Below are 27,431 nucleotides of genomic sequence, written 5' to 3'. Positions count from 1 at the left end.
TTGATTCAGCTCACATTTACCCATCTTAAGATGGGTCCACTCACACTACCAACTTGTGTAGTACAGACCTATACCAAAAGGTGGGTTACCTAATACCAAGCCGATAAGTGTTGTGTAGTCTCAGACAGTGTTAACTACACCATATCTTACCCGACCAAGTCCTATTGCCAGTGATCTGCACAACATTTAACTTATGTTCATAGAAGAGACAGCATTTTCCTAAACATCTTTGTAGTGACATTCCCATGTTGAAGGTTATGTGTTACAATTTAACTTGAAGAACCCTCATAAGAGTGGACCATGACCAATCATGCATGCCACTACCTTAATCGGGCTAGGGAAAGCTTAAGGGCCACCAAGTAGTCTAAATCTGGGCCCCAATCCCCTCCCTGAACACAGAGCTGAGTGAGTCCTAACAGCACAAACATTTACAAAGAAATGACACATACCAAAGGGTTTGGTCGGAATCTGTAGGCCAGCATCATTCTTTTGCGGAATGCATCATACTCATCATCGTGTTTGGACAGCACTGCTGGACGATCAATACCAAAGCCTGCACCGTCACGTGCAATCACACCTCTGCAATACAATACAACAATGCATTAAAACCAAATACATATATACATTTTTTTTTATGACTCTGTTTATTGAGTTTGAACAACACAACATAGAGAAACAAACATGGATCATCGGCATACGGTTTATAGTCATAATGTCGACAAAAAAATGTCGACAGACAAAAATGTCGAAAAAATAATGTCGAAAATAATAATGTCGACATTCTATACTTTTAATGTAAAAAGTCATAATGTCGAAAAAAAAATGTCGACATTTTTTTTTCGACAATATGACTATAAACCCTTAACACTATCAACACCTCACCCAACACCCTCCTGCAACCCCCCCACACCCCACACCACCACCCTCCCACCCCTCATATGCAACACATTCTAATTATTTATATATTTATTTATTTATTTTTTCAATAAATAAATAACCAACAAAAAGTATCATTTACTATGGGGGGGTCCCCCCCCAACCCCCCCTCACCCAACACCCCCCTGCCACCCCACCACACCCCCTAACCACCCTCTCACCCCTCATACTCAACAGAATCTAATTATTTATTTATTTATTTATTTTTTCAATAAATAAATAACCAAAAAGAGTCTAATTTACTATGGGGGGGGTCCCCCCCCAACCCCCCCTCACCCAACACCCCCCTGACACCCCCCCACACCCCCCCCAACCACCCTCTCACCCTCATTCCCAACACATAGTAATTATATATTTATTTATTTATTTATTATTCAATAAATAAATAAACAAATAAATAAAAAGAATATCATTTACTATGGGGATGTCCCCCCCAACCCCTCTCACCCAATACCCCCTGCCACCCCCCACCCCTCATACTCAACACATACAACACAACAATAAATATATATTTATTTATTTATACAACATTTCGAAAAAATGTCGACATTAATGTAAAATGTCGACATTTTTGTATGTCGACATTATTGATTTTCGACATTAATTTGTCGACATTTTGACTGTCGACATTATTGATGTCGACATTATGACTGCACACCTCGGCATACATAGGATGAAGGCAGCATGGCATTAATAACAGCTAGAAGGGGCCCACAGGGCCGAGGACCATAAGACAAGGCAGGCAACCAATGCTAACAGTGATATTGCCTACCCCCACCAGCGGATCTCAGTGAGCATCTAGCCATTTCCCCATATTTTTTCAAATTTACGGGGGCAGCCCCGTGCATTATAAATCCGGTGCTCTGAAGCTGCGCACCTGTCCAGCTCGTTACTCGCAACCCTCCAGACCATCGTTCTTCGCCTGCCAAGCCATTACAGAAGGGGAAAGACCATATGCAAATCAGGCTTGGCCCGACCCCAAAAGGGGGAGCCCAGCCCGAACTGCTAGGTCACATCCCTTCTGCACGAGACCACAAGCATCACCAAACATTATTATTATTATTATTATTACCTGAACTTGTAGAGCGCACGGTCGCCCGGGGGCATCATGGCGCTGGTGAGGAAGCTATCAAACAAGAGGAACAGTAATAGTCAGAGAGTTAGAATAGAGTAGTTTTGAGGGCTTTCCTAAAAGCCAAATGGTTGGAGATAGACTTGAGTGGCAGTGGGAGGGTGTTCCACAGCCTTGCCGCAGCAATGGAAAAGGCTCTGCCACCGAGTCTTTCCCGGTTATACTTAGGGACCACCAGAAGATTGGTGTTCAGGGAACGAAGGTTGCGTTCTGGGATATGCCGAACAAATTTGGTTTGAAGAAACTCAGCACCTAGGCCCTGGATAGCTCGATGGACAATACACAGTGACTTGAACTTAACTCGCTGGGCCACTGGGAGCCAGTGGAGTTGGCGAAGCACTGGCGAGATATGAGCTCCATAGGGGGAACCTGTGGCCAGTCTAGCTGCCAGGTTCTGTATACGTTGGAGGCGTTGGAGAAGGCCCGTCGGCTGAGCGAGGTATAAGGAATTGCAATAGTCCAACCGTGAGAGGACTAATGCAGCTACCACAGGAGGACGCATAGCCTCTGGGATCATAGGGAGGACCTTCTTAAGTACCCTAATCTGGTGATGGGCGGATTGACAGACCGTAGAGACCTGATTAGTCATGGACAGGGAGGTAGAAAGAATGACTCCTAAATTCTTTACTTTGCCCACTGGACAAGGCAGAGGGCCCAGTGAAGTAGGCCAAAAAGCAGGGGTCCATAGTGACGGGCAGGGAGGACAACCCACCAACATCACCTCAGTTTTATCGCCATTAAGCTTGAGCCAGTTTTGGTCCATCCAGACACCAACTGATGTCAAACAGTCATGAAGAGAAGCTGAGACCTTGATATGATCCTGATCCAAACGGATCAGGATTTGAGTATCATCCGCGTAGGAATAACAGTTAAGTCCATACGAGCGGATAAGGCAGACCAGCGCCCATATGTAAATATTGAATAGAATAGGGGAAAGAGAGGATCCCTGGGGAACACCGCAGGTGAGGGCACAAGGGACAGAAAGGAAAGGGGGCATAGCAAGGGTCTGAGTGCGGTCTGCAAGAAAAGAGGTGAACCAGGCCAGGACTGATCCAGAGATCCCGATTTGTGCTAGACGTGAGAGGAGAATAGGATGGTCCACTGTATCAAATGCAGCGGACAGATCCAACAGAATCAAGGCTCCAACTCCACCTGCGTCCGCAAGTCTAGACATGTCATCTTGCACTGAGACAAGCACGCTCTCCGTTCCCCTTCCTGGCCTGAAACCTGCCTGGGCAGGATTAAAGATCTTAGAGGATTCCAGAAAGGAGGAGAGAAGGGGTGTGACCAGAGATTCCAAGAGTTTAGACAAGAACGGGAGCAGGGATATGGGGCGAAAATTAGAGGGGATAGTAGGGTCAAGGGACGGCTTCTTAAGCAGGGGAATAACCCTAGCAGATTTGAGTTCCGGCGGAACCAGGCCAGACTGGCATGAGTTATTTATAGCCACTGTGACGTCAAACAGAATGTCTGGGGCAATAGACTTCATCATACTTGCTGGAATGGCATCCTCTGGAGAAGAGGACTTAATTTTAAGAATCGCTGCTAGAACCTCTGCCTCAGTGAATAGAGGAAAGGTGGACCAGCTGGCAGGGGGGTCAGTGAGGGTGAGTGGCACAAAGCTAGTAGTGCCGGAAGGTTGCATAGCGAGAGATTTGGCAATGTTAGATCGTATCACATCGATTTTCGTAATAAAAAACGATGCTAGGTCATTGCATAGCTTTTGCGATGGTTTAACCATCGAGGTGAGGGGTTCAGAAGAGGAGAGTGATTGAACAATAGAGAATAGTGTTTTGGGTTTACATAGAGCACTTTCAATTTGTTGAGCGAAATAAGTGGCTTTAGCCAGCTTGACATTGGCTAGGTAGGTGGAAAGACTGAGCTTGTACAAGTCTTTAAGCAAAGGGTCATAGCTAGCCCGCCATTTGCGTTCGGCTTGTCTGAGTAGCAGGCGGGCGCTTTTTAGCTGATCAGTAAACCAGGGCTGGGAGAGTAATCTCCGACTCTGGGTAAGTTTAGATGGGGCGAAAACATTAGCGGCGAATAGCAGCGATGTTGAGAGCGTGGATAAAGATACCAGAAACATGTTTCACCCTTGTTGGGGCTCATCAGAGAGGAGTAGCTTGGGTCTCTGTAATGGATGGGAGGCGAAGAACGATGGTCTGGAGGGTTGCCCCGAGCAATGCCAGTGGTTAAGATTCAGTCTAAACCTTCCAGCCATCACCTCTTTGTTTTTGCTTTGTCACCCCGAGTGGGATGGGTATGCCCAGATGTGGGTCCCGTGCCTGCTGGGCCTAGAGACCCAAGCTACTCCTCACTGATGACGCCCAACAAGGCTGAAACATGTCTGGGGATGCTTGTGGTCTCGTGCAGAAGGGATGTGACCTAGCAGTTCGGGCTGGACTTCCTCTTTTGGGGTGGGGCCAAGACTGATTTGCATATGGTCTTTCCCCGTCTGTAATGGCTTGGCAGGCGAAGAACGATGGTCTGGAGGGTTGCCCAGAGCGATGCCAGAGGTTAAGATTCATTCTAAACCTTCCAGCCATCACCTCTTTTGTTTTCTAGGTTCATCCTAGCCATGATCGCCCACAGAGCATCCCACCCCACAGAGTCAAACGCCTTTTCGAAGTCCACCGCCAGGAGGGCGAGTGGGGCTGGTATTTCTTTTGCTCTACTCAGCGCCAATTGGACTCTGCGTAAATTCATTCGAGTTGATTTATTGGGCATGAATCCACATTGGTCCGGGTGGACGAGGGTCTCAATCTCCTGCAGTAGTCTGTTGGCAAGTGTTCTGGCAAGGACCTTGGCTTCGCCGTTCATCAGGGATATCGGACGATAGGAGGCATATTCCTCTGGTGGTTTCCCAGGCTTGTATATGACTACTATGCATGCCTTCCTGAGGTCTGGGGGGAGTGCTCCTAGTTCTCTGCTGCGTAGGAACATGCGGTGCATGTGGGTAGATAGTGTGCCACCGAGGCATTTCCATGTTTCCGTTGGGAACCCGTTGGGTCCCGGAGTTTTACCGGGTTGGAGCTGTGCCAGCGCCTCTTGCACCTCGGTGTCGGTGATGTCAGCATTCAGAAGATCTGATTGGTGCTGTGGGAGTATCGGGATCTCGATTCGGTCGAGGTAGCGTGAGGGTTTAACTGGCGGGTTCCCGGTGGGTGGGGTATAGAGATTTTTCTAGTAGGCGGTGAATGCCTCGACAATGTCAGGCATGTCCCCTACTTTGTTCGCGTCTCTCTAACCAGGCCAGAGTCTTGTTCGCTTTGTCGCCCACTCATATATTTGGCTCCGGACTAATTGGTGGGCAGTTCGTGCATTATCTAGAGATAGGTTGCTAAGGGCGTCTTGCGCCGTGAGCATCGCGCCTCTTGCTTCTTGGGTGCTGTGTACTAGGATTTGCCGTTCACACTCCAGGCCTCGTGTTTCTGCTTCTCTAACCTTCTGGACTTGACGTTGTTGGTAGGCGGAAACCGCTGAGATAGCTACCCCCGGAGGACTGTCTTGTACGTCTCCCAGATCGATATCGGGTAGTCAACGGAGCCTTCATTGAGTTCGAAATATTCGGTTGTCTTTTTTTCAAGCTCCTCAGCGATTTCAGGGAGACGTAGAAGGTATGCGTTTAGGCGCCAGTTACGGTCTGGGCGGCGGCAGGAGATTTTCATGGTTAGAAGGAGCAGAGAGTGGTCCAAAATTCCTCTTGCGAGGAATTCAGCGTCGAGAAGCCTGTGATTTATGTTGCGGGGGATAAAGGCATAATCGATCCTGGAGAACGATTTGTGGACGCCCGAATAGAAGGAACAACCAGCCTCGTCGTTATAAAGTGAGCGCCATGTGTCCGTCAATCCCAAAGCCTCGGCGAAAGCGGCGAGCGGTGTGGAGGTGGGGCGGGTTCCAGATCTATGGGATCTATCGACTGCGGTGTCCATTACTTCATTAAAGTCGCCCCCAATCACCCACTTATCAGCCTCTTCTTCCAGGAGCAAACTCTGTAGTTCGGAGAGTAGTTCTTTCGCCAGCGTGGGGGGGGGCATAGATTGCTGCCAGGCCCCATTTCTCGCCCCAGATGTCAGCTAGCAACAGTGCATAGCGGCCCCAGGGGTCGGTCCTGATCTTCCTAACCTGGAGGGGGACTCGCTTGTGGACGAGTATCATCGTGCCTCTGGCACCTTTCGTGAATCCGGCATGGTAGGTATGCGAGTAATTGGATCTTTTGAAAAAGTTGGCGTTTGTGCCTATCAAGTGCATTTCATTTAGGAGGGCAATGTCCGGCGAGTGTCAGTTTAGGTACTGGAGCACCAATCTTCTCTTTATGCTGGAGCCGAGGCCGTTGACGTTCCAGGACAGTATGGTTACCTTGTTGGAGTTCATTCTATCTGCGCGAGTTTTCTTGTTGGGGCGTCTGGGAGGATTAGTGGCAGTTGCGCTTTTTCTGGGGGCATATGGCGGTTTCCTTTCAGGGGAGACATCCGGGGGTTGCCTCGCATTGAAGTGCCTGCTGACTGGCTGATAATTGCATCCACGGTCCTGGCCAAAGACTGTTTGTTTTCCTTGCCTGCGTTTGTCAGCTTCAAGCCTTCTTGTCCCGTGATTCCGTTTCCTTAGGTCCCCAAAACTGCCCCCACCCCCAACTGGGAGCACCTGTCGCCCAAACATTAAACTTATAACTTGGTAAACTTCCTCGGGATAACCCTGACTGCGATAGCGCCCGCGCCGCATTAGGAGCGGCGACCGCTAGGTGAGCGCTCCCATGTTATTACATTGCAGATTAGTCCCCCCCGTTGCATGGGCCTTACCCCTTTTCCGTGGGGGTCCCCGTCATGTCGTTGTCTGCATTGGTCGGAGATTGAGGGGGCGAGGGCCGCTCGGACCGGGGCCTCTGTGTGGGCGGGTCGGTGGTGTGCGCCTCGCACTGGAATCCGTGAGAACTTGGGTTTCCAGCCAGTGCCATGCATCTTTGGGAGTGTTGAATAGATGAGTGGTGCCCTCGTAGTGGACTTTGAGCGGTGGCGGGAAAAATAAAGCATATTTGATAGAAAGCGACTGAAGTTTCTTCTTGACCAAGTCAAAAGATTAGCAGGCCTTTTGGACTTCCTTGGTGTAGTCGGGGTAGAACCCGACCCTATAGCCGTTGTATTTAATCGGGCCGGAGGCCCTTGCCATTTGTAGGATCGCATCTCGATCGCGGTAGTTCAGCAGGCGTGCAATTATCGTTCTGGGCGGGGCGCCCGGGGTAGGTGGGGACTTTGTGCGCCCTTTCTATGGCGAAGAATTTGGACAGTTTTTTGGGGGCCGAAGACATGAGCTAGCCAATCCTCCAGGAAAAGTTCAGCGCTGGGGCCTTCCTCCTTCTCCGGTATTCCGAGGATCCTGAGTTTATTGCGCCGTGCTCTCCCCTCGCTGTCCTCAGCACGATATTCCAATTGGGCAACTTTTTGGGTGATCGCGGCAAGTTGTTGCTCCAAACGGTGCACCGTGTCTTCTGTGTCCGACACACTCTGTTCTGCCTCACCAACTCTGGCCGATAGATTGCGGAGGTCTTGGTGTATAAGGGATACCTCAGTGGATAGGCCACCTATTTTAAGTTCCACTGATGTCCTCGAGTCCCCAATCGCTCTCATGAGGTCCGTCAAGGAGACTGGGAGGTTGTGGGGCTTGTCGTCAGCCCCATCGTCTTCTGGGTGCTGAGGTCCGCGGCGTGGAGGAGCCTCCATGGTGTAGAGGTCAATTTTGCTTTCAGTGTTTGCCGCTTGGTCTTTTCCTTCCCCATGTCGCGCTTGATCAGCCCCGTGCAGTGGGGGTCCGGCTGCTTCACGTAGTCACCTAAGGGGTGGATGTAGGGTTTGGAAAAGGGCTAGCGTGAGCCAGGCAGGTGTGTACAAGCAACGCAGGGGCCCGTCGTATGTCCGTGTGCTGGCTGCGCTTAGGATAGAAGAACATGGCCGCTGTGGGTAATAGTCTCTTTTCCGGGGCCGTCGGGCGTGAGTGGGAGGTAAATACCAAATACATATTAAAGTGCTTTACTCCATCCAAAAACACTCCACTGAAGAAAGACCATCATGAACAGTATTACTGGTAAATTGACACCTTAAAGATTAGCATCAAATTCAGAAAGCCCCAGACCATCTGCAAATAATCCTGGGTATCACTTTGCATCCATTCAGAAGAAGCTACAATCCAGGCTATCAGCGTCCCCAAGCTCCAATGTATTCTGCATGCACAGAAAATGCAGTTAAGGGATAGCTTTACGTTACTGCTATTGGAAGGATGATATTGCAAATTTAGAAATATACATACAACAGACTGGCTGAGATGCTCAGTGTTGAAGAGGATAAGGGGGAACATATTAAAAAAAATTCCAGTAGTCAGAAGAAAACTTTTTCGTCATTCAATGTTCCAAAGTTAGGCCTCCACAAGTCTGTCTCTGCTAATTTGTATTTGTGTTAATTGAATTTAAATCATGCATTTCGCCAAAGCAATGAACAAAGAGACAGAATAATAAAGGGTGATAAAATAAATGCACATTATAAAAACATTGAAAGGATAGGTGAGTTTGTAGAGAAGAACGGAAGGAGACCAAGTATAGCGTAGAGCAGATTGGGAGATGTCAAGTGTTTTTGGTCCAAGGAGAGAGAATAAGCGAAAACGGGAAGCAGCACAAGCCAGTTCGGGGACAGCAAAAAGGAACTGAGTTTGAAAAACAAGTGAGCAAGCAGGACCATAAAAATAGACAAGGGAAGAAAGGCAAGAGGGGGGGGGGGGGGCAAGATTATGTATGCCTTTGAAAGCGATGTACAGAAAGTTTAAGACTGAAATGAGATCCCAAGAAATAGAATGAAGAGAGGTGGAAATGGATGTACGTGGCGAGTGCAAGAAAAGACTACGAATGGCAGAGTTAAAGACTGAGCGTAGAAGAGTCCATTGGTAAGCAGGAAGACCAAGCAGGAAAGCTGAACAGTAATCAAGATGAGAGAGGATTACAGTGGAGAGAAGTTTGGTGGCTCAAAAAGAAGAACATGGGTTGGAATTGCAAATGTTAAAGAGCTGTAACCGGCAAGAACAAGCAATATTGAAGTTGTGAGTGGCAAAGGAGGGAGAAAGGGATTAGTTTCTTACCTGTAACTCCATTTCTCCAGCATTGGGATCTTTCATGGATTCACATGCTTAGAATATTTCCCGTCAGGCTGGGAAACCTCGGTACCTTTATAAATACATTTTCCATAGAAAAAATGTCAACACTTCTGTGTCCCATCTATGTCGTTTTGGGCCGCTTACGCATGCCCCAATAGGACGTAGCGGTATAAATGCCCTGCGGTTTTCATCAGATTTGAACCCCCCAAAGTAGGAAGGGGTATATATTGTTTGCATGTAGGGGTGGCCGGCGGGCGCATATGAATCCATGAAAGATGCCAATGCTGGAGAAATGGAGTGACAGGTAAGAAACTAATCCCTTCTCCAGCATTAGATCTTTCATGGATTCACATGCTTAGAATAGATTGTATAGCAGTACTCTTGATTTCTGGAGGTGTGAATGCAAACCAATAACATCTCAACCATATCCTCTTTTTTTTATATCTCCAGCGGTTACACGCTAACTTCAAAGAATACCAACTATGACATATATATATATATATATATATACACACACACACAGTGTAAAGGACATTCCCTTAAAGAGGGCTTACCTCACTGAAACAGATGACGTAGGACTGCTGGTCCCATCTGTACATGGTCTGCATGCTGCCGCTCGAGGCAATAATGGCGGGTAAATGTATGTGGCACCGACCAGGATGCCGCCTGACAGATGTCTCCCAGCGGGATCCCGGCCCACAACGCCACCGAAGATGAAGTTGATCTCGTGGAATGGACTCTTGGACGCCTTTCCAGCGGCTTCCCCGCTTTCGAGTGACAAAAAGGCAATCATCGACGAGACCCATCGAGCTAGTCCTTATTTTGAGATTGCCTTTCCTTTTGTGGACGGACCATAAGCCACAAACAGTTTTTGTGTACTTCTAAATTGCTGAGTCCGATGAAGATAACACTTTAGAGCACTTTATGTCCAATGAGAGCTTTTTCTGCAACCAATGAGTCGTGAAAAATGTAGGTAGTACAATCGACAAATGTTTATGAAAGACAGTAGGAATTTTCGGAATAAAATGAGGGTTAGTTGCCAGCACCACCTTGTCCTTAAAGAATCTCAAGTACGGAGGGATCTATGACTAATGCTTGTATCTCCGAGAGTCGTCGTGCTGAAGTGATAGCTACCAAAAAAGCCAACTTCCACAATAAGAATTTCATAGATGAGGAAGCCATAGGTTCAAAGGGAGCTTTCATTAGTTCCGTCAACACTAGGTTAAGACTCCAGATCGGAGGAAACCTTTTAATTGGTGGAAATGTGCCAAATAACCTTTTCATGAAGTGCTTTATCAGCCTATCACTAAACAATGGTAACGAATGCCTTCGCCGCGTGAACCTTGAAATTGCTGCCAGGTGTACCTTTACCGATGAAAAAGATAACCCACTCTCTGCTAGATGCAGCAAATATGGCAGAAGCTGTTCCGGAGTTATATTCAGGGGGTGTAACCCTGGCTGATTTTCACACCACATGCAGAATCTCCTCCACTTGCATGCATACGAAGTGTTTGTGGACGGAGCTCACGCCGCTTGCAAAATTCAACAGCAATCTGATTAAATAGTCAGGGTACCAAACTCTGAGAAGTCAGGAGCCATGCTGTCAGGTTGAGACTGTCCGGATCGTGGTGCCACACTGTTCCCTTGTCCCGGGTCAGGAGGTTCGGGACTTTCTGAAACGTTACTGGCAGCGCTATTGATAGCTGTAGCAGGTCGGAGAACCACGCCTGTCTCGGCCAATAAGGGGCCACCAAGATCACTCGACATCGGTATCTGTGAATCCACTGCAGGGTCCCTTGTATGAGTGGAAACGTGGGAGAAGCGTACAGAAACTTGTCCGTCCACGGGAAGGAGAACGCTTCCCCCAGTGAACCGATCTGTGGCCATCTGCTGGCGTACTGTTCGCACTTCTTGTTCCCTCTCGTCGCAAAGCGATCCAGAGAAGGCTGTCCCCACTTTCTGAAAATCTTCAACAACTGAAGTTCGTCCAGTTACCATTTGTGTATCTGATCCATTTCCCTGCTGAGGGAATCTGCTTGCACGTTCTTTACTCCCGGAGGATGGTGGGCTACTATGGTTATATTTTGTTGTAGAGCCCACTGCCATACCTCCTGAGCCTCGGTGGAAAGAGTTCTGGAGAGAGTACCTCCTTGTTTTCTCAAGTAAAACATTGTCGTCGTGTTGTCTGTCAGTATCCTCACCACTGATCCTTTTATGTGCGGTAGAAAAGCTTTCAGGGCCCAACGCACTGCCCTCAACTCCAGCACATTGATATGAAGGAGCGAGTCCTCCGAAAACCACCGGCCTTGCGTTTGGAGAGAGCCCAGATGTGCCCCCCCATCCAGTCAGCGACACGTCCGTCACTATGGTCATGCAAAACTCCGGTTCCTGCAGGGGAACCCCTCTGGATAGGTTTTCGAAGACTTGCCACCATCGAAGTGCTCGCAGGAGTTTGTTGTCAATGGTCAGTTAGTCCGACCAAAGTCCCTGACTCTGGGTCCATCAGTCCGACAGGAATTCTTGAATTGGCCTCATGAAGAGGCGGCAGTTGTTCACCAAAGGGATGCACAAAGCCATGGCGCCTAGTATCGACATATATCTCCTTACCGACACTTTGGTGCTGACTCTCCATTGCCTTGCCAGCTGATTGAGTCTGTGGATCCTCTCCACAGATGGTCTCACCTATCCTGACAGTTTCGAACTGTGCACCCAAGAACACTAAGCTTCTTGAGGGAGACAGAAGACTTTTCGAAGTTTACCGCAAATCCTAGTCGTCGCAGAAGTTGCATGGTGGCCTCTAGACTTGCTCGAGTTGCCATAGGGGACGATCCCCTCACTAACCAGTCGTCCAGATACGGGTAAACATGATGCCCCGGTTTTCTTAACCATGCTGCAACCGGGGCTAGACATTTCGTAAACGTCCTGGGAGACTATTTCAGTCCAAAAGGGAGCACTGAACTGGTAGTGGGTCCGCCCGACTACAAACCTTAGGAACTTTGTGTCGTTGACGCATTGGTATCTGAAAGTACGCGTCCTGGAGATCCAACGACGCCAGAAAATCCCCCTGTTGAATCGACCGGATCACTTCCTGAAGTGTGAGCATTTTGAATTTTAGATTTTTTAACGTTTTGTTGAAGTCTCCAAGGTTGAGAATGGGACGCCATTTAAGTATCGGGAATACACTCCTTGACCCCTCTGCGACACAGGTACCAATTCTATAGCCCCTTTTTGTAGCATAAGTGCTACCACCTGTTTTAAAACATTCAGGTGGGGTTGAGCCGAAAACACTGGTGGAATGTGCGACGGCTTGCTTTTGAATTATAAGGAATGACCGAACTTCACAGTGTCCAATACCCACCGGTCCGAGGTTATCTTTTCCCACTCGTCGACACAGTGAGACACCCTGCCTCCCAGGACGTTCTGAAACTCGTCATTGCTGGTCTTTTGATTGTTTGTCCTTCGACGACAAGGAGTAACCTCCCCTCTTCCTGGAGGCTTGATAGTCCCGACGTCTTTTTGCGGTCCGAGAAGCCTGCCTGTAGCCCTGAGAAGAGTACGATGGTCTATTGAAAGTACGGTCCCTTGTGACGAGAACCGGGAGTTTCCTGACGCTCCTGAAAAGGGGCGAAATGAACGAAAACTTCTACCACTCTGGAGGGCTTCCAGAGAACGTGCCGTGTCAGAGTCCTCTTTCATGCCTTTCAAGGCCTCATCCACCTTTTCACCAAAAAGGTGGTCTCCCTCAAACGGCATATCCAACACCTTATATTGCACTTCAGGTCGTAGGTTGGTGCATTTGAGCCATGCTTGTCTCCTCAGAACCACCCCGTTGTTAACCTGCTTAAAGCCGGATTCTGCCAGGTCTACAGCGATATTTATAGAGTGATTAGAGGCCTCTCCCCCCTCTCGGACGAGTAACATCGCAGCCTTACTGTGTTCATCTGGCAGATGTTCTAGTATGGGTGCTAAACAATGCCACATCTCTCTGTCATACCTGGCCATAATCGCGAGAGAATAGGCCGCCTTCACTGTTGTTGCACCCACCGACAACACCTTTTTGCCAAAGGCATCTTGTCTCCTGGCCTCGTTCTCCGGAGGAGTCGTGCATTTGTGCTGAGATCTTGCCTGTCTCACCGCAGCCGCTGACATCACCGACTCTGGAGCCGGTTGAGAGGACAAACATTTCGGAGTAGACTCAGGAGCCTTACATTTCTTTTCCAGTCTACCTTTTATTGCCGGCTCCGAGAACGGATGAGGCATCGTTTGAAGTCCTCCTTGACATACATGATCTAAGATGGGGACCGAAAACACTGATTTCCTTCTCTTTCCCATATGATCGAACAAAAAACAGTTTTTTCTCCTCCTCTTAGGCCAGTCCAAATTCGGTACAAGCCTTACTCATCGCGTGGAAAGAACCAATGTCATCCGGGGGTGACGGTTGGGCTGGACTTTTTGGAGCTTCCATCTCTGCTTCCGACTCCCAGGTCGGGTCCCTAGAGGGGGATAACGATATATCCGATATGGACTCTCTCTCTGACTCGGATTTCAGCAGCTCTCCTTCTTCCGGGCGTGCAAATGGAAGGCCTTCACGGGCCGGAGCCGCCATCGACGCCATAGGAGTTGTCGATGGGAAGGACCTGGCTCGTCGACGCCTGGTCTCGCCGGAGCTGTAACCTGAGGTAACTTCTCATCCAATTTCTTCAACAAGTTTTGCAATGTAGATAGAACTTCCAGAGATAAAACGGTTTGAGGGTTAAGCAACGCAGTTGTAACCGGGATATTCGTCCCGCTCGAAAGAGTCAGCTTGCTAACCCCTTGCAACCCAAGTTTTGCAGGCCCAGTCGCCTGCTCACGCTCGTCGTCCACAAAGGATATGGACAAGGCCGCATCCTGCTGCAACAAGGTTTCTGGTAAAACCGGGTCATATACCTCCGGTCGCCAGGCCTCCTATGGAGTCTCCTTCGACGAGGTTAAATTCTGCACTGCCGTCGTCACCTGCGGTGGAACACCTGAAGAGACGATCTGCATCACTGGCAGTGAGGGCGTCGACGATCGACTCCCGTCGACGACGCTGGTAGATGCGCAGATCCTTGAGGCGTTCCTGCCTTTTTTTAACTTTATCTGTGTTTTTCAGAATCTCGACTCTGATGATCTATGATGATCACATGGGGAGGATCTTGACTGTTCTTTCCTCTCCTTCTTAGAGGAGGAGGAAGACTAGGTTTTCGCTTTCAGCGAAGATTCTCTCGTGGAATGTTTTTCCGATAAGCCTTTCTCCATCGAACACGCTTTCTTCACCGGAGGTTCAGTCGATGCTGAACGACAGGGGGCCCCTAAAGATTTAGTTGTCGAGGCCAACTATGCGTGGAGCCTACCCTACAAAGGGGGGTACCCACCCCCTCCGTCGTTCAACCACTGTCATGATCTCTGCTTCCAAAAGGTCAGGGTTTTCCCAACTCCCTTGGAAGCAGATCCATAACCCAGGTTCCGAGTGCCAACCAGTCCCAATTGGGACCTTTTGGACCCAGTCCTGGCGCCAGTGGCACCAGGCTCATAAATATGCCCAGTCCCAGCGCTGGAAGCGCCGGGCTCATAATGCTTGGGTGGACTTACCTGCAGCAGACCATGCTGCTTACTTGCCTGCCAGTTGAGCCTCTGATCCTCTTCTGTTTGGAACTACTTTTCCTGTTGGGTGGGGCAGGAGCCACTCCCTAGATTCAGAACACTGGAACTCTTCTGGAAAGCAGGAACTCTTTTCTTACCTAGGCGTGGCTGTGAAAGGAGACACCTAAGCACTACAGGAGGCTATTTAAACCACACCCGATGGATGAATCTTGCTTTGCGTTATTCTGCATCCTCTGCAGCAGAACGCTCATCGTGTCTTCTGCATCTGATCCTGGGCCTAAGGAAAAAGGCTTACCATCCTGAATCCAGTCTTCAGCAACACCTATAAAGACAAGAAAGAACAGGTTAGCATTACGATCTTCAGTGACAGCTCTTCACTTACCTGGTCCATCGGCTGTCACCAACGCCTCGCGCTGCATTCCGGCATCTGAAAGACAAAGGCTTACCTACTCTTCGTGCGCTCCGGAGGTCTTCGCACTGCATTCCGGCATCTGAAAGACAAAAGCTTACCAACTCTTCGCACGCTCCGGAGGACTTCGGCGCTGCATCCCGCATCTGAAAGACAAAACCAGGTGCGTTTAAAGACATTGGGGAACTTTAATACTCACGTGCCATTACTCCTTTCCACATCTAACCCAGTGGGTATTCCGGCACCCTGCAGCCGCTCCGAACTTGTACCTGCAAAATAAAAAGACAGTTAGAGCGCATCGTGAAGCAGGCAACAAGCGCTTACTTACGTGCTTCCAGGCGCTTCTATTCATCACACGGGCTCCATCTTCAACTCACTTCAGCCCGTCATCCGCCATCGCCGGAACCCTGCAAAACAAGAAACATCATTACTAAAGACTTTAAAGACATTAGAATTACTCGAAACTTACCGTTCGTGCAGTAAACGACAGACAGCAGCCCTCTGAAGTCTAGAGGCCTGCTCCCCTTATCCAGTGAAGAAACTGGTTACAGCACCCTGCCCCGAGGCAGATGGAGAGCACGGCGTTCACTTACCCAAGACATCTTACCCTTCGAGTCAGACATACAGTGCACAGAGGTCCAGCCCAAAGAGCCAGCCGTGTGTTACACATCACCTTTGAAGATACGGTATACGCCCAGTCAAGACCGGCGCCTCTACGGGAATCAGGTGAGCGTTACAACCACGCCACCAACCGCCTATTCCGGTATTTGAGAGTCTTCTGGGAGAAACCTTTACAGATGTCACAACTGTCTGGCGAATGGTGAGGGTGGAGACAATATATACCGTCCATATGGCCATCCCCTTAATACACCTTTAATACGCATGTAGCACACAGACGAAAAAGAGCTTTTCCAGACATTAGGAAAAAACGACAAAGCAACCTAGCAAAAATAGTAGATGACGCGAGGTGATCCCACTACTTTGGAAGACGGTTGAAATCTGATGGGAGCCGCGGGGGCGGGGCATTTATACCGCAACATCCTATTGGGGCATGCATAAGCGGCCCAAAACGACGTAGATAGGACACAGAAGTGTCGACATTTTACCTATGGAAAACGTCTTTATAAAGGTACTGCGAGTTCCCAGCCTGACAACGGGGAATATTCTAAGCATGTGAATCCATGAAAGATCCAATGCTGTAGAATATGCAAAATGGAGTTTGGAGGGTTGGGGGGAGGGGGAGCCTTTTAAGAATGGGAAGAACTACTGCATGTTTAAAGGTCTGCAGGAAATGTGAAGAGGCGAGCGAGAAATACAAGATGCTAGTTAGAACGGGGAGAAGCGAAGGAAAGACTTTATTAATTAAAGAAGGAATAGGGCCTGAGGAGAGGCACAGGGGGGAATACGAGTCATACAACTATCAGTGTCAGAATCAGAGAATGTCTAGGAGTTCTTAGACAACCAGAATGGCTTCTGGAATGGACTTTAAAAGTATGCAATCTAAGTTCTGGGAGTTAATATCCATCTTGGCCAGGCCATACAAGGGAATGTGCATCTGTCCAAGCCTTTTCAAAGCTGAACAGTAGTGTTAAGGATTTCCTATTGTGAGGATTCGAGTGACTTTAGGGCCCTTCTAAACATTTTGCTTAGTCCGCCTTAGTAAGTTTGGATCTCTAGTGTATTTCTGGCGGCTAGAGGGGCTTATTAAGTTTTCCTGCATTTATAGATTTTTGTATTTACTCATTTAGAGTACATGGCCCTCAGTCGCCTATAAGCCCCCTCCCGTCTGCCCCCCCTTCCCCCCAAGTTCCTAGAGTGCTTCTCAAGCACCCCACTTGTACCCTAGGGTGAGTCCATCACCCTACATTGGTTTTGGGGTGTAGGGTGCAATTTATTTGATCACATTAGTAGGCCACCATACCTTAGGTATGTTTTTTCTACAGTACAATTGGTGTAGAAAGACTTCTTGGTTTTAGAGCCCCAACTTCTAATATAGGCCTGCACTACACAAGGATGTTAGAGCGGCAGAGCAGCCAAGATTTTCTTAGGACGGGTGACTGAGCGTGACTACGGTGGGGGGGCATGCAAATTAACAACCAAAAAGTAGTATGTGCCGTTGGGCAAAAAGGTGCAGTAGTGACTTAACCGGTATCTAGAGCCAAAGAGGACCAAGAGGGCAGTTATGGGTCTACAGTGTTTTGTTTCGGTTCTTTTGTGGGTTGGCAGTGTCAAACCCAGTTTAGAACGTTGATGTGAGCGGATCGAGCTCAGTTAAGGTACATTGAATTGTGTGGGCCCAAGCAACAAGGGGGCGCTGAGTAGAGGAAGGTGGCCGCTCTGTGCCATTCAAAGGGGGGGCTTTTAGCAATGCAGGTCAGCATTCACCAGAATTTCTGGGAGGTGGGGTTGGGCTGAGCCAGGTTGTACCCACTTTGAAGGGTCAATGAGGGACGCTCCAGTAGTGCAAGTCGGCAAGGCACTGTCATCGCATTTTGTAACTGGTTGCGTCGATGTGCGGGTCGGTGAAGCAGCCGCTCCAAGGTGGGTGGGCTCCCGGTATCAAGAATTTTATTCCAGCATAGCAGAGGACGGGCTCAGCAAGGGTATACTGCAGCGTTGAGCTGCTTTCAGATGCCGACTATACAGTTCAAATGAGTGGAGGAACGCAAAATGCAGCACAAGCATATTCCTTCTGGTTCTATGGGCAGTCATCACGGTGCAACCGGTACGGTGCAGCAGTCTGGGAACTTCAGCTGGTCTGGTCCTCTGGATGCTTTGAGGCCCACTGTTAGGGAGACATCTCAGAAACGTGCTAATTCCCTTCTGCTTTAGAGACCCACAGCTCTTTTTGCTGGACTGTAGCACTTAATTTCTAACCTGGAGAGAATGAGACCTTTTCCCACTCTCTCGTGTATTATTCTGTGATTTGGACTCCGTTTCTTTTGACTTTGGAGTCTGACGAACTCCATAGGCATCTTTACATTGCGACACACGGCACCTTCAGTGCAGTGGCACAAGGAAGTCTTAGATTTTCCACAGGTGTATATACCTTCTCTTGGTGAAACTACTGTTTCCAAGAGCAGTGAAGTGAAATTTACTTTACTTACATTTTGTAATTTCTAGACCCAGCACACACTATCTTACAAAAGGGTGCTGGAGGGGTTACTTATTATCCCCTTTGTGTAGTTTCTCATGTAACTTTTTTATGTTACCTTGTTAGGGAGAATTCTCATAACTGCTAATTCCCTTCACCTTAGAGACCCCCAGCAATTTTGCTGGATTTTGAGGACTTGGATTTTTTTTTACCTGGAGAGAGCGTGAGCCTTTTTTTTCCACTCTGTCATTGAGTATTTTGAAATGTGTTTTACTCTTGTGTTTTTTTTGGTTATGGAGTTTTAGACAACTCCATAGGCATCATCCTTTCATTTGTGTCACACAACACCCTCAGTGCAGTGACACAGGGAAGCCTTTTAGGCTGTCTCATGGTCTAAATACCTTCTCTGGGATAAACTACTGTTTTCCAGAGAAAGTAAAGTGAAATTGACTACTAGTCTTCAAATTCCTAGACCCCGCACACCCTAATTTACAATAAAGTGCTGGAGGGGTTACCTAGTATCCCCTGTGTCTAGAAACTCATGCAGCAGTCAAATGCTACCCTTTCCTCTCAAAATGGCTGGTGGCAGGGGTTTTACAACAAACTACCATGATTTTTCCCGACCCCGAACACCAGTAGCGTTAAATCGCTGGAGCCATGTTTTTCAAGACGTGTATGAGCCCCCTTTGTTTAAACAGGTCCTGGTCGTCTGTCTTCGCCATTTCTTTTTGGAAAGGTCCTTCTAGAGTTTCTCTGCGCGCCAAACCAAGTTTGGTCCCTTTGTTCCTACGCCTTTGGCAGGCTTCATGACTGACGCCGCCTCTGGCGCCCTAGTGTTTGGGGTGGGCAGGAAGTGAGGGTGGTGCCCGAAACTCCCTACGCTTAGTCTCTGTGGGAGACCCAAATGCACTCTGGCATGATTGGCTGGCTAACTTTCCGACAAGAACAGCCACCCTGCTGGGTGAATGGCAGCTAGGCTGGAAAGAATGGGAGGAAACTGGATAAAAGGAGAGTCTCTTGGCTTGGAAGGCAGAGTCGACCACTGGAAGGAAAGAACCGAAGACAAGCTGGAAGAGGACGGCTGCTGCAACTCCTGGACCGTTGGTTTGCCTGCTGAAGCCCTGCTGCAGGTCCGAATGGCCAAGTTCATCTCGACAGAGAAGCCCCTAAAAGGACGACTTCTTCCTTTGAGTTGGTGGGACCAATCAACTAGACACTAAGCCACCTGGATACCATTCTTGGAGCTGGTGGTATTTTCCTCCGAGTGCTGTAGGAAACTGAATAACCAGGGAGGGGACACCAGTTTGTGTGCTTGACTACAGCTACCGGAATTGAAGATTTTCCATTTGCCAGCTTTTTGACCAGTCCCAGTGCAGGAGTCCCCCGACCACCTCCCTCTTGTCCCCCCGACTGAGGCTCAGCAACAGCGAGATCTGCAGGAACAGAAGTCTTCAGATGCATCTTTTTCTTCATTGTAAGGTACTGTGAAAACCTGACCAAGAGAACGTGCCTCTCACTGCGAAAGTGCTTGAAACTTTGGGAACTTGCAGGCCTAGTCAGCTTGTGACCCAACACATGAATCTTTCTTTTACAAACTACTTCTGAGAACTTTGGCAAAGACTTTTCCATTTTACTACCAGAACCGCTTTATTCCATACAAGACTTTAGCCCATTGACTTTGGCCTAACCTATTGCATTGAGTGGCTCCTCTGTTGAACTCAAACTATTTGCACAGTTTAAGAGTAACTAACCTTTTTATTAACCTATGCCTTTTTGCTCCTCCTTCAAATACTCTGAATGCCATTTTGCTCCTCCAAAATAGTTTAAATGCCTCAGAAATTGATAGTGTGAAGTACTGAAGTATATTTTTGTGTGATATAGATTGCCTCTTTCTAGTGAATGTTTTCTAAATGACTGAAATAAATTAATATGCGTTTCACCAAGAAACCTTGAGTGTAAGAGTTTATTTGAATACTTGTAATTATAGACCTCTTTGTAACATCATTACAGCTCACATTCCCCTATTGAGGTAAGCCTGGCTGCTCAGCAACGCTTCCAAAACTGTAGTACAGACTTATACCAAAGGTTGGTTTGCTTACACCTGTAGTCCTAGTTGTGTGTAGCGGTCCCAAAGGGTACTGCATACAAACCCTGCCTAACATACCCTTTCTAAAATGAATGGCTAGTGGCAGTGGTTTACGTTTTACTACCATTGTGTGTTTTTACCAAGGTCAAAATGGCCCTGGTAGTCTTTCTTTTGCCATTTGTTGCTGGAAAGTTCCTTCTTGAGATTTATTCTGCGCGCTAAAGCAGGTTTCGTCCCTTTGTTCGTTTTGTCTTTGGTGGGATTCACAGTGAAGACTGCCTCTGGCTCCAGTATGTCCAGCCGAGGCAGGAAGTGAGGGAGATGCCCGAAACTCCCTGTGCTTAATCCCCTTGGTTACAGGGATGCACCCAAAGGGGAATGGCCGGTTGGCTGGCAAGGACAGCCACCCTGCACTGTGTTTGACAGATACGCTGGAATGAATGGGAGCAACCTGCACAAAAGGCAAGGCTTTTTGGCTTGGAAGGCAGAGTCGACCACTGGACGAAGGAATCCGAAGAAGAACTTGGAAGAGACGCCTGCTGCAACTCCTGGACCATTGGTTTGTCCAGTGAAGCCATGCTACTGTGCTGAAGCTCTGAATTCGCCTCGCCTAGAGAAGCCCTGCAAGGATGACTTCTCTCCTCAGTTGGTGGGACCAATCAACTCCAAAGTGAACTCGTTTGGACATCCTCTTGGAGTTTGCTGTACTGCCACTGCTGCTGTTGCTGGAACCGAAGTGCCAGGGAGAGGAACACCAAACTGAGTGCATCACTTTTAAGTCAGACCCAATCTTATGGAAGATCTCCGGACTCCCAGTAAGCAGGACTGACCAAGCCTGAGCCACTGCTGGACCCCAGATGCAAGGAAAGTCCAGAGTGGTATCAGAGAGTACGCGGTAGTGCTGTTTGTTGACATGCGAGGAGCTGAAACCGTGAAGTGCCGCTGAATAGAAGTGTGTCCTTTTCTGCCGCGGACCGTCCCAATGCAGTATAGGAGTCCTCAGAAGTCCTCCCTCTTGTCCCTACAACTGAGGCCCAGGAACAACAGGATCGACAGAGCTGCACAGAACAGAAGCCGGCTGGATCCATTTCTTCTAACCAAAGTTAAAGTAAAGTTTGAGAGGCCTTGCATCTCGTTTTTGTGGCCTTACTTGATCTCAGTTGAGACTTGTCTTGGTTTCTTCTTTGGAGTTGCTTGCATCTTTTACCTCTCACAAGCCCCCAGCTTGTGACACTACATTGATTCTACTTTTTCTACAAAGACCTCTAAAACATCGTGCAAGACTTTTACTTCCGCCCAATTGACATTGGCTGGCCTGGCTCCCTGAATGACTCATCTCTCCTCTGCTTGTGTCTTACCTTCCCCCCCCCAGGAAAGGATTAATTTACTTTGCATTTGGGGGGGAGGGGGTGTTCAGGTACTTACCTGCTTCAGAATATTTGAGAGATCTCGTTTTATTATGAAACCTCTTTACTATAACACTCATCTCAGTATTGCTCTAAAATGTACCAGTGATATATTAATGTCCACAGTGTCCTAGATATTTAAGTCACCTGAGGTTGTAGGAAGTGTGTGTTCCATCCCAAATAGGTACTTGCTGATTTAGAGAAACTAAGTGTGTATTGTGGAGTGTATTTGTGTGTTACTATTATATCGCCCCTTCTGAAGAAGGCTTATTCAAACTGACTGTTTATTGATTAAACAATTATTAATTTAACATTCAGTTTAAGTGTATGGATACTTGTTACTGTGAATCTCTGTGTTACTCTCCTACTGCTCACATTGACCCCTCAAGAGATGAGCCTGGCTGGTCAGCCACACTACCAACTTGTGTAGTACAGACCTATTGCCAGGAGGTCAAGGTTGCTGTAGTCTCCCAAAGGGTACTGCACACAATCTTGCCCAACACCCCCTCAGGACACAGACAGAAGGGTCTGATCTGCTAGCTCTAGGAGATTATGGCACAGAGTGGCAGCTGCTGGTCTACAGCTATATTTACCCCCAATATGCCCTGGAAGTGGACAGAGCTCTCTTCTGCCATGGACTGCTCCTTCACCCCAGTGGTTGAGTGCTTTGGAAAGCACAATTGTCCCAAAAGAGTTCCAGTGAATGCTTCTCAGGTGTTCTAGAGTGAATCAAAGAAGTGACAGAGACCTTTTAAAGGCAAAAGGCCACAGGTGAATGGACTCAAGCTAGCATGGCCCAATCCCTTTCTTGAAAGAAGTGGAGTTTGCCCTTCTGGCATTACACCTTAAAGTGCTTTGCTCTAGAAGAAGTAGACGGGACAGGAAGGGGGAGAGGCAGAGAGAAACAAAATGGTGGATGTCTCCCTCCACTGAACAGAGTGCTCCAGACTACTCTAATCACACCACTTCCCTTCTCACTAGGATCAAAGGCCTTTAGAAATGTAGTATCCTGGTGAGGCTACTCCCTACAAATGGGTATGCTCATTTGATGCCTGGATGCAGAGAATCTGCCTGCAGTGTGGCTGTCCCTGGGAGAGGGTTTTACCTGCCATCACAGAGATCAAATAAGAGGCCTGGCCGTTCAGATTCCTGTTATTAGGCAGGCTCATCCAGTCTGGCACGAATACACATCGCCTTCCACAGATTAGCTTTTCTCACAGGAGCCGACATGAGCGGTATCAAATTGGATGCGGCTGCAATACTCATGAGTTTGCCATGCATGATGCCTTAACTCAGGCATAGCTTTATCCTTTGAGTTTAGTCAACATGATGGGGTACTTCTGATCTTCATAGGTTTGGTACAGGCACATTAAATGCAGCCCCCTGCACTGTAGAGACTTAGCTGTCACTACCGTTGTCAAATGGACAAGTCTGACCTTAGATTCTGCTCTGTGCCATTGGTAGAGCAGGAGCTGCAAATCAGGATACTGTATCGGTGTCCAGCTGTTTCCCTATGCTTTTTGGCATGCAGTTTCTGAAAGGAAAATCTGATCTGCAGATTAGCCTTTCAGAGATGGAATTAGCCCACATCATTTTATTAATAAACATTTAAAAATCCAGGGCTTTCACACCCTTGCCAGATGGCAATTCCTCACAGCCACCGCCAGAAATGTTCTCTAATACCCAGAACCACAGACCCATTGCTGCTCGACAGTGGCACGGATGTCACACCACTTTGTTGAGGAACTGCATGGCCACAGTGTTGTCAGTCAGGACCAGCACAGACTTTCCTCATATAGAGGGGAGGAAGGCAACCAGGGCCAGTGTTGGACTGGGGAGGGGAATAATCGTCCCAGGCCCCCCCCCCCAGCGCTTTCAGATGAGGTAAAGGCTTGGTAGTGTGCAATAGGGACTCAGGGAGGGGACAGGGCGCAGGGGGATGGGGGGGGGGGTTTGTGGTGGCGGTGGCAAGTACTATAGTGCGGGGAGAATGGGGGATGTTTTGTTCTAGCAAACATGGGGAACCACACTACATCTTAAATAGTAGCTGCCATATTGGAATCGAGGCCAAGCTTCGCACTGCAGCCAGGGCTACTGGCCCGAGCCACACAGCAATAAGTGCATGCATACAGGAATAGGTTGTAGCTTGGGCACCATGTGAAAGGCCAGAGCTGCAGAGATTCATACACTTCATTGTTTCATGTTACCAACATTTCATATCCCAGAAAGTATGCACCCTGCAAGGCCACAAGGGGGTTGAGAGTTGTTAGGGAGATTTAGTATTGTGCTTCATCCCCTCTCCTAGTGAGACCCCCCCAGCACTTGTTGCTGGACTTCTCGACCCTTTTCTTTTAATCCTGAATTGAGTGGAGCCTTTTTCCACTCATTCATTCTTTTAGAACTCAATTCTTTGTAATATATCTGTACTATGGAGTCTGCCTGCTCCATAGCTCTGAAAGGCATCCGTGTTTTACTACTGCAGCACACAGCTCTTTATGGGTAGCGTTGCTGGGGACTCTTAGGGTCCTCTTAAGATTATTTTTCTATATCCTTAAGTAACTACAGTTCTTAGGGATAGAGAGATGCTTTGTGTCTCTCCCAAAAGTCTATAGTCTGAGAGATTTGCACACACCACCCTCACTGGCGTGCCAAAGGGACAGTCAGTATGCCCCTTCTCTCTGATCCTGTGACTTTTAAGTCACATATACAATCGCCTAGTTAGGGCTGGTGGCAGTGGACGTGTTCTACCAGCTATTGTGTATTTTTTTTATTTCACAGGCTATGTCCATAGTCCTGGCAGTGCACAATAGGGACACCCAAGTACCAACTTGGGGCCTCCCTCTTTTTTCACCATTACTAGCATGGTTATTCTGTTAGCCCTTCTACCATTCTGGGAGGGGGAGGTCTTTGTGTGTGTGTTTTTCCTTTGGAGGGAACCAGTAGGTATCCCCCCCCCTACACTCCAGAGTGTCTGGGCAGCCAGAAAGTGGGGAGGAGTCTTCCATCCCCCCTTTCCTGTGTCTGCCAGAGTGCCTGAATTGGTCCAGCTCCCAATGGTGGTCTGGCTGTCCTGATTGGACAGCCAAACGCCCCTTTCTGTAAAATGCTGAGAGATTGCAGAGGAGTGGGTGCTGGAACTGTATAAAAGGTGAAGCTTCAGGAGTTTAAAGCAAGTCGGCCATGGGAAACAAGTAAACTAAGAAGACAACCAGGCACACTTGCAGACCCTTTGCAAGACAGTGAAGCAACCACTGCTGTCCTGACCCCGTTTACTATGTGGCAGAGGAGCTCCAAAGAGGACACCTTCCCTTTGGCTGGTGGGATCAACCAGTCCCAACACAAACTTTGAAACAAGCCATCTCCTGAGGTCCTAGGAGCTTCCAGAGCTGTGGAAAACCAATACCAGGAGACCTGCTTCCCATTTCGAGTGCATTGTTGTGGAAAGGCCAAATCTGTCCAAATCTGTGCTAAGCCCGTAAGCACACTCCAGAGATCCGATCCAACTCACCCAGACCCCATCACCAGATTGTAGACTGCAGCAAGCAAAGAAGATTGACTGGGAGATCCTTGTCCTTTGTTGGTACTGCTGCAAAGGTGCCAATAGCACAGATTGAACCAAAACGTTGCTGAAAGTCGTGCTACAGGTCCTCCCTCAAGACTGCTGCTGAAAGACACCGTCCATTGTCCTGACTTTCGTCACCAAACCAAGGAATCCGGAGGTCGGGTCCAGAGCTGCCATATCGCAGAGGAGCCAACACAAACACTTTCTTCAAACCAAAGGTACTGTGGTGAAAACGGTATTGCTTACCCGTTTCCAAGTAGTCGCTCCAGAGCGCTGGAGAGCAAGTAGGTGTCCAGGGAAACCCTCTTACCTCTGAACAAAGCTGCTGCGTGCGTCGCCTTTGAGTCCGTTTTTAGGTCTCCTTTGTTACTTGCTACTTCAATAACTTTAGACACTAGAAGAAATCTGCAGGAACTCTTCATTATTCACAGTCAAGAATTTAAGTACTCTCTGAACTGCCTTAAGCTAGGCTCGCGTTTTTGGACTTCAAAGACTTGGCAGGCGAAGAAAACGTCTCTAGAACCGTGAACTAAGCTCATGTTGCACTAACCACTTATTTTACTCCCTGTAAGTGACTCCTCTATATGCGTTTGCTGAGTAAATGTATTACTGTATGACCTGTTGAAAACCGCATGAGTGCGCAATTACCGATATAGTAACCTTGGCTTTTCCCTTTCTAACATTGCTACAAATGTAATTGCGAACCAACACAAAAGTGAAAGTGCCCTTTGAAGAGTATTATCTAGTATACCCAAGTGTTCTACCGTAAACTTCTGAATTAAAGTGATTCCGAAGTAAATATAATAAATATATATCTTTTATATAAATATATGTCCAAGTGCTTCTTTGTTGTCCCCATCTAAAATTCAGAGTACTTACCTACAGTTCACATCTTCCTCTTACGATAAGCCCGACTGCTCTTCCACACTACCAAGGTCCTGAGCGAGTACTGACTGATACTAAGCGTTGGGGATCTTCAACCCACTGGTATAGCTTACTAAAGTCTTACTGTAGTAGGACTTTAGGAAAACTCCCCTAACAAGAGTTCTCTGCGAAATGCAGCAATCCCACGAGAAGGAGGACATGAGCCTCCAACCTTCCCTATCCCAGCTCTAAGTAACAGCACCCAAAAGCCCCAAACCCAAGACCCCCAGCATTGCAAGGTGCCAGTCAGTACCAGACCACCAAGCATAACCCTGTTAGACCCACAGATAAGAAAGCAGGGACCAGTTGCTTTTACCATAAGTCACATGATTTGAGCTACAAGGTGCCTGGAGGGGTAAACCATAGCTAAAATGAGGGTGGGGAGCTTTGGATGGGCGCAGAGGTGTCTGGATTAGAGATAGTGTGCGCAAAGCAATAAACAAAGTATTCTGTTAACCCTCGTCTGCAGTACCAGGTGCACATCAGGCTAGCGATAGAGCCCATAGAGATGTTTTTCTTTGCCCATTAACCAATTAAATGTAGCTTCATGTCTGATGACGTACAAGTAGCCCACGTGGAAGAAGATGGACAGAAGGGGATGGGACCAATGGCCTGGCATCTCCTATGGAGCAGGTAGCCTACGTATAGGGTCGCAGCAACCAGCCATTTGGATTTGTACATCATGTACTTCACGTCACTGATGACGCTGTGCCCCTTCATAAAGTGTTGCTCATACTGATTTTGCCAGAACGTTGCGTGGCAGCAGAGTACTTTGCTTTGCATTTCTATTTTTGTGGAAATAAAACGTTCTCCTTGCAAGGGGTGTGCTGGGCCTTGTTCCCCTGTGGGTTGTATTTTTTCTGGTGTGAGAGATCAGGGGTTTCTCTAAACAAGCCCGATAGCCAGATAACACCAGCATGGTTTTCTGTTCCCGATACTCAGACAGTTGTTGGGAGAATTTTCATCTAAGTGCTCAATTCCTCCCACCCGAGAGACACCCAGCTCTTTTGCTGGACTGTAGGACTTTTACATTTTAACCCTGTAGTGAGTGAGCGCTTTTTACCACTCTCTCGTGTTTTTACCTGATTTGGATTATGTATTTCTTATGGTTATGGAGTCCGAC

General features: G+C 48.1%; 1 protein-coding gene across 2 annotated transcripts in view; it reads right to left on the bottom strand.

The window, feature by feature from the left end:
• Positions 1-27,431, bottom strand: part of SUGP1 (SURP and G-patch domain containing 1) — a 786,467-nt gene that overhangs the window by 20,018 nt on the left and 739,018 nt on the right. For both annotated transcript variants that reach the window (XM_069649115.1, XM_069649114.1), the window contains exon 14: positions 450-579. In XM_069649115.1, coding sequence (XP_069505216.1) covers positions 450-579 — 130 coding nt within the window. The remainder of the gene's footprint in view (positions 1-449; positions 580-27,431) is intronic.

This window comes from Ambystoma mexicanum, chromosome 1p, assembly GCF_040938575.1.
Source record: "Ambystoma mexicanum isolate Mex_15411 chromosome 1p, UKY_AmexF1_1, whole genome shotgun sequence".
NCBI classification, from domain to species: Eukaryota; Metazoa; Chordata; class Amphibia; order Caudata; family Ambystomatidae; genus Ambystoma; species Ambystoma mexicanum.
The sequence above is the reverse complement of the archived record's forward strand: the minus strand, read 5'-3'. Positions and strand labels throughout refer to the sequence as shown.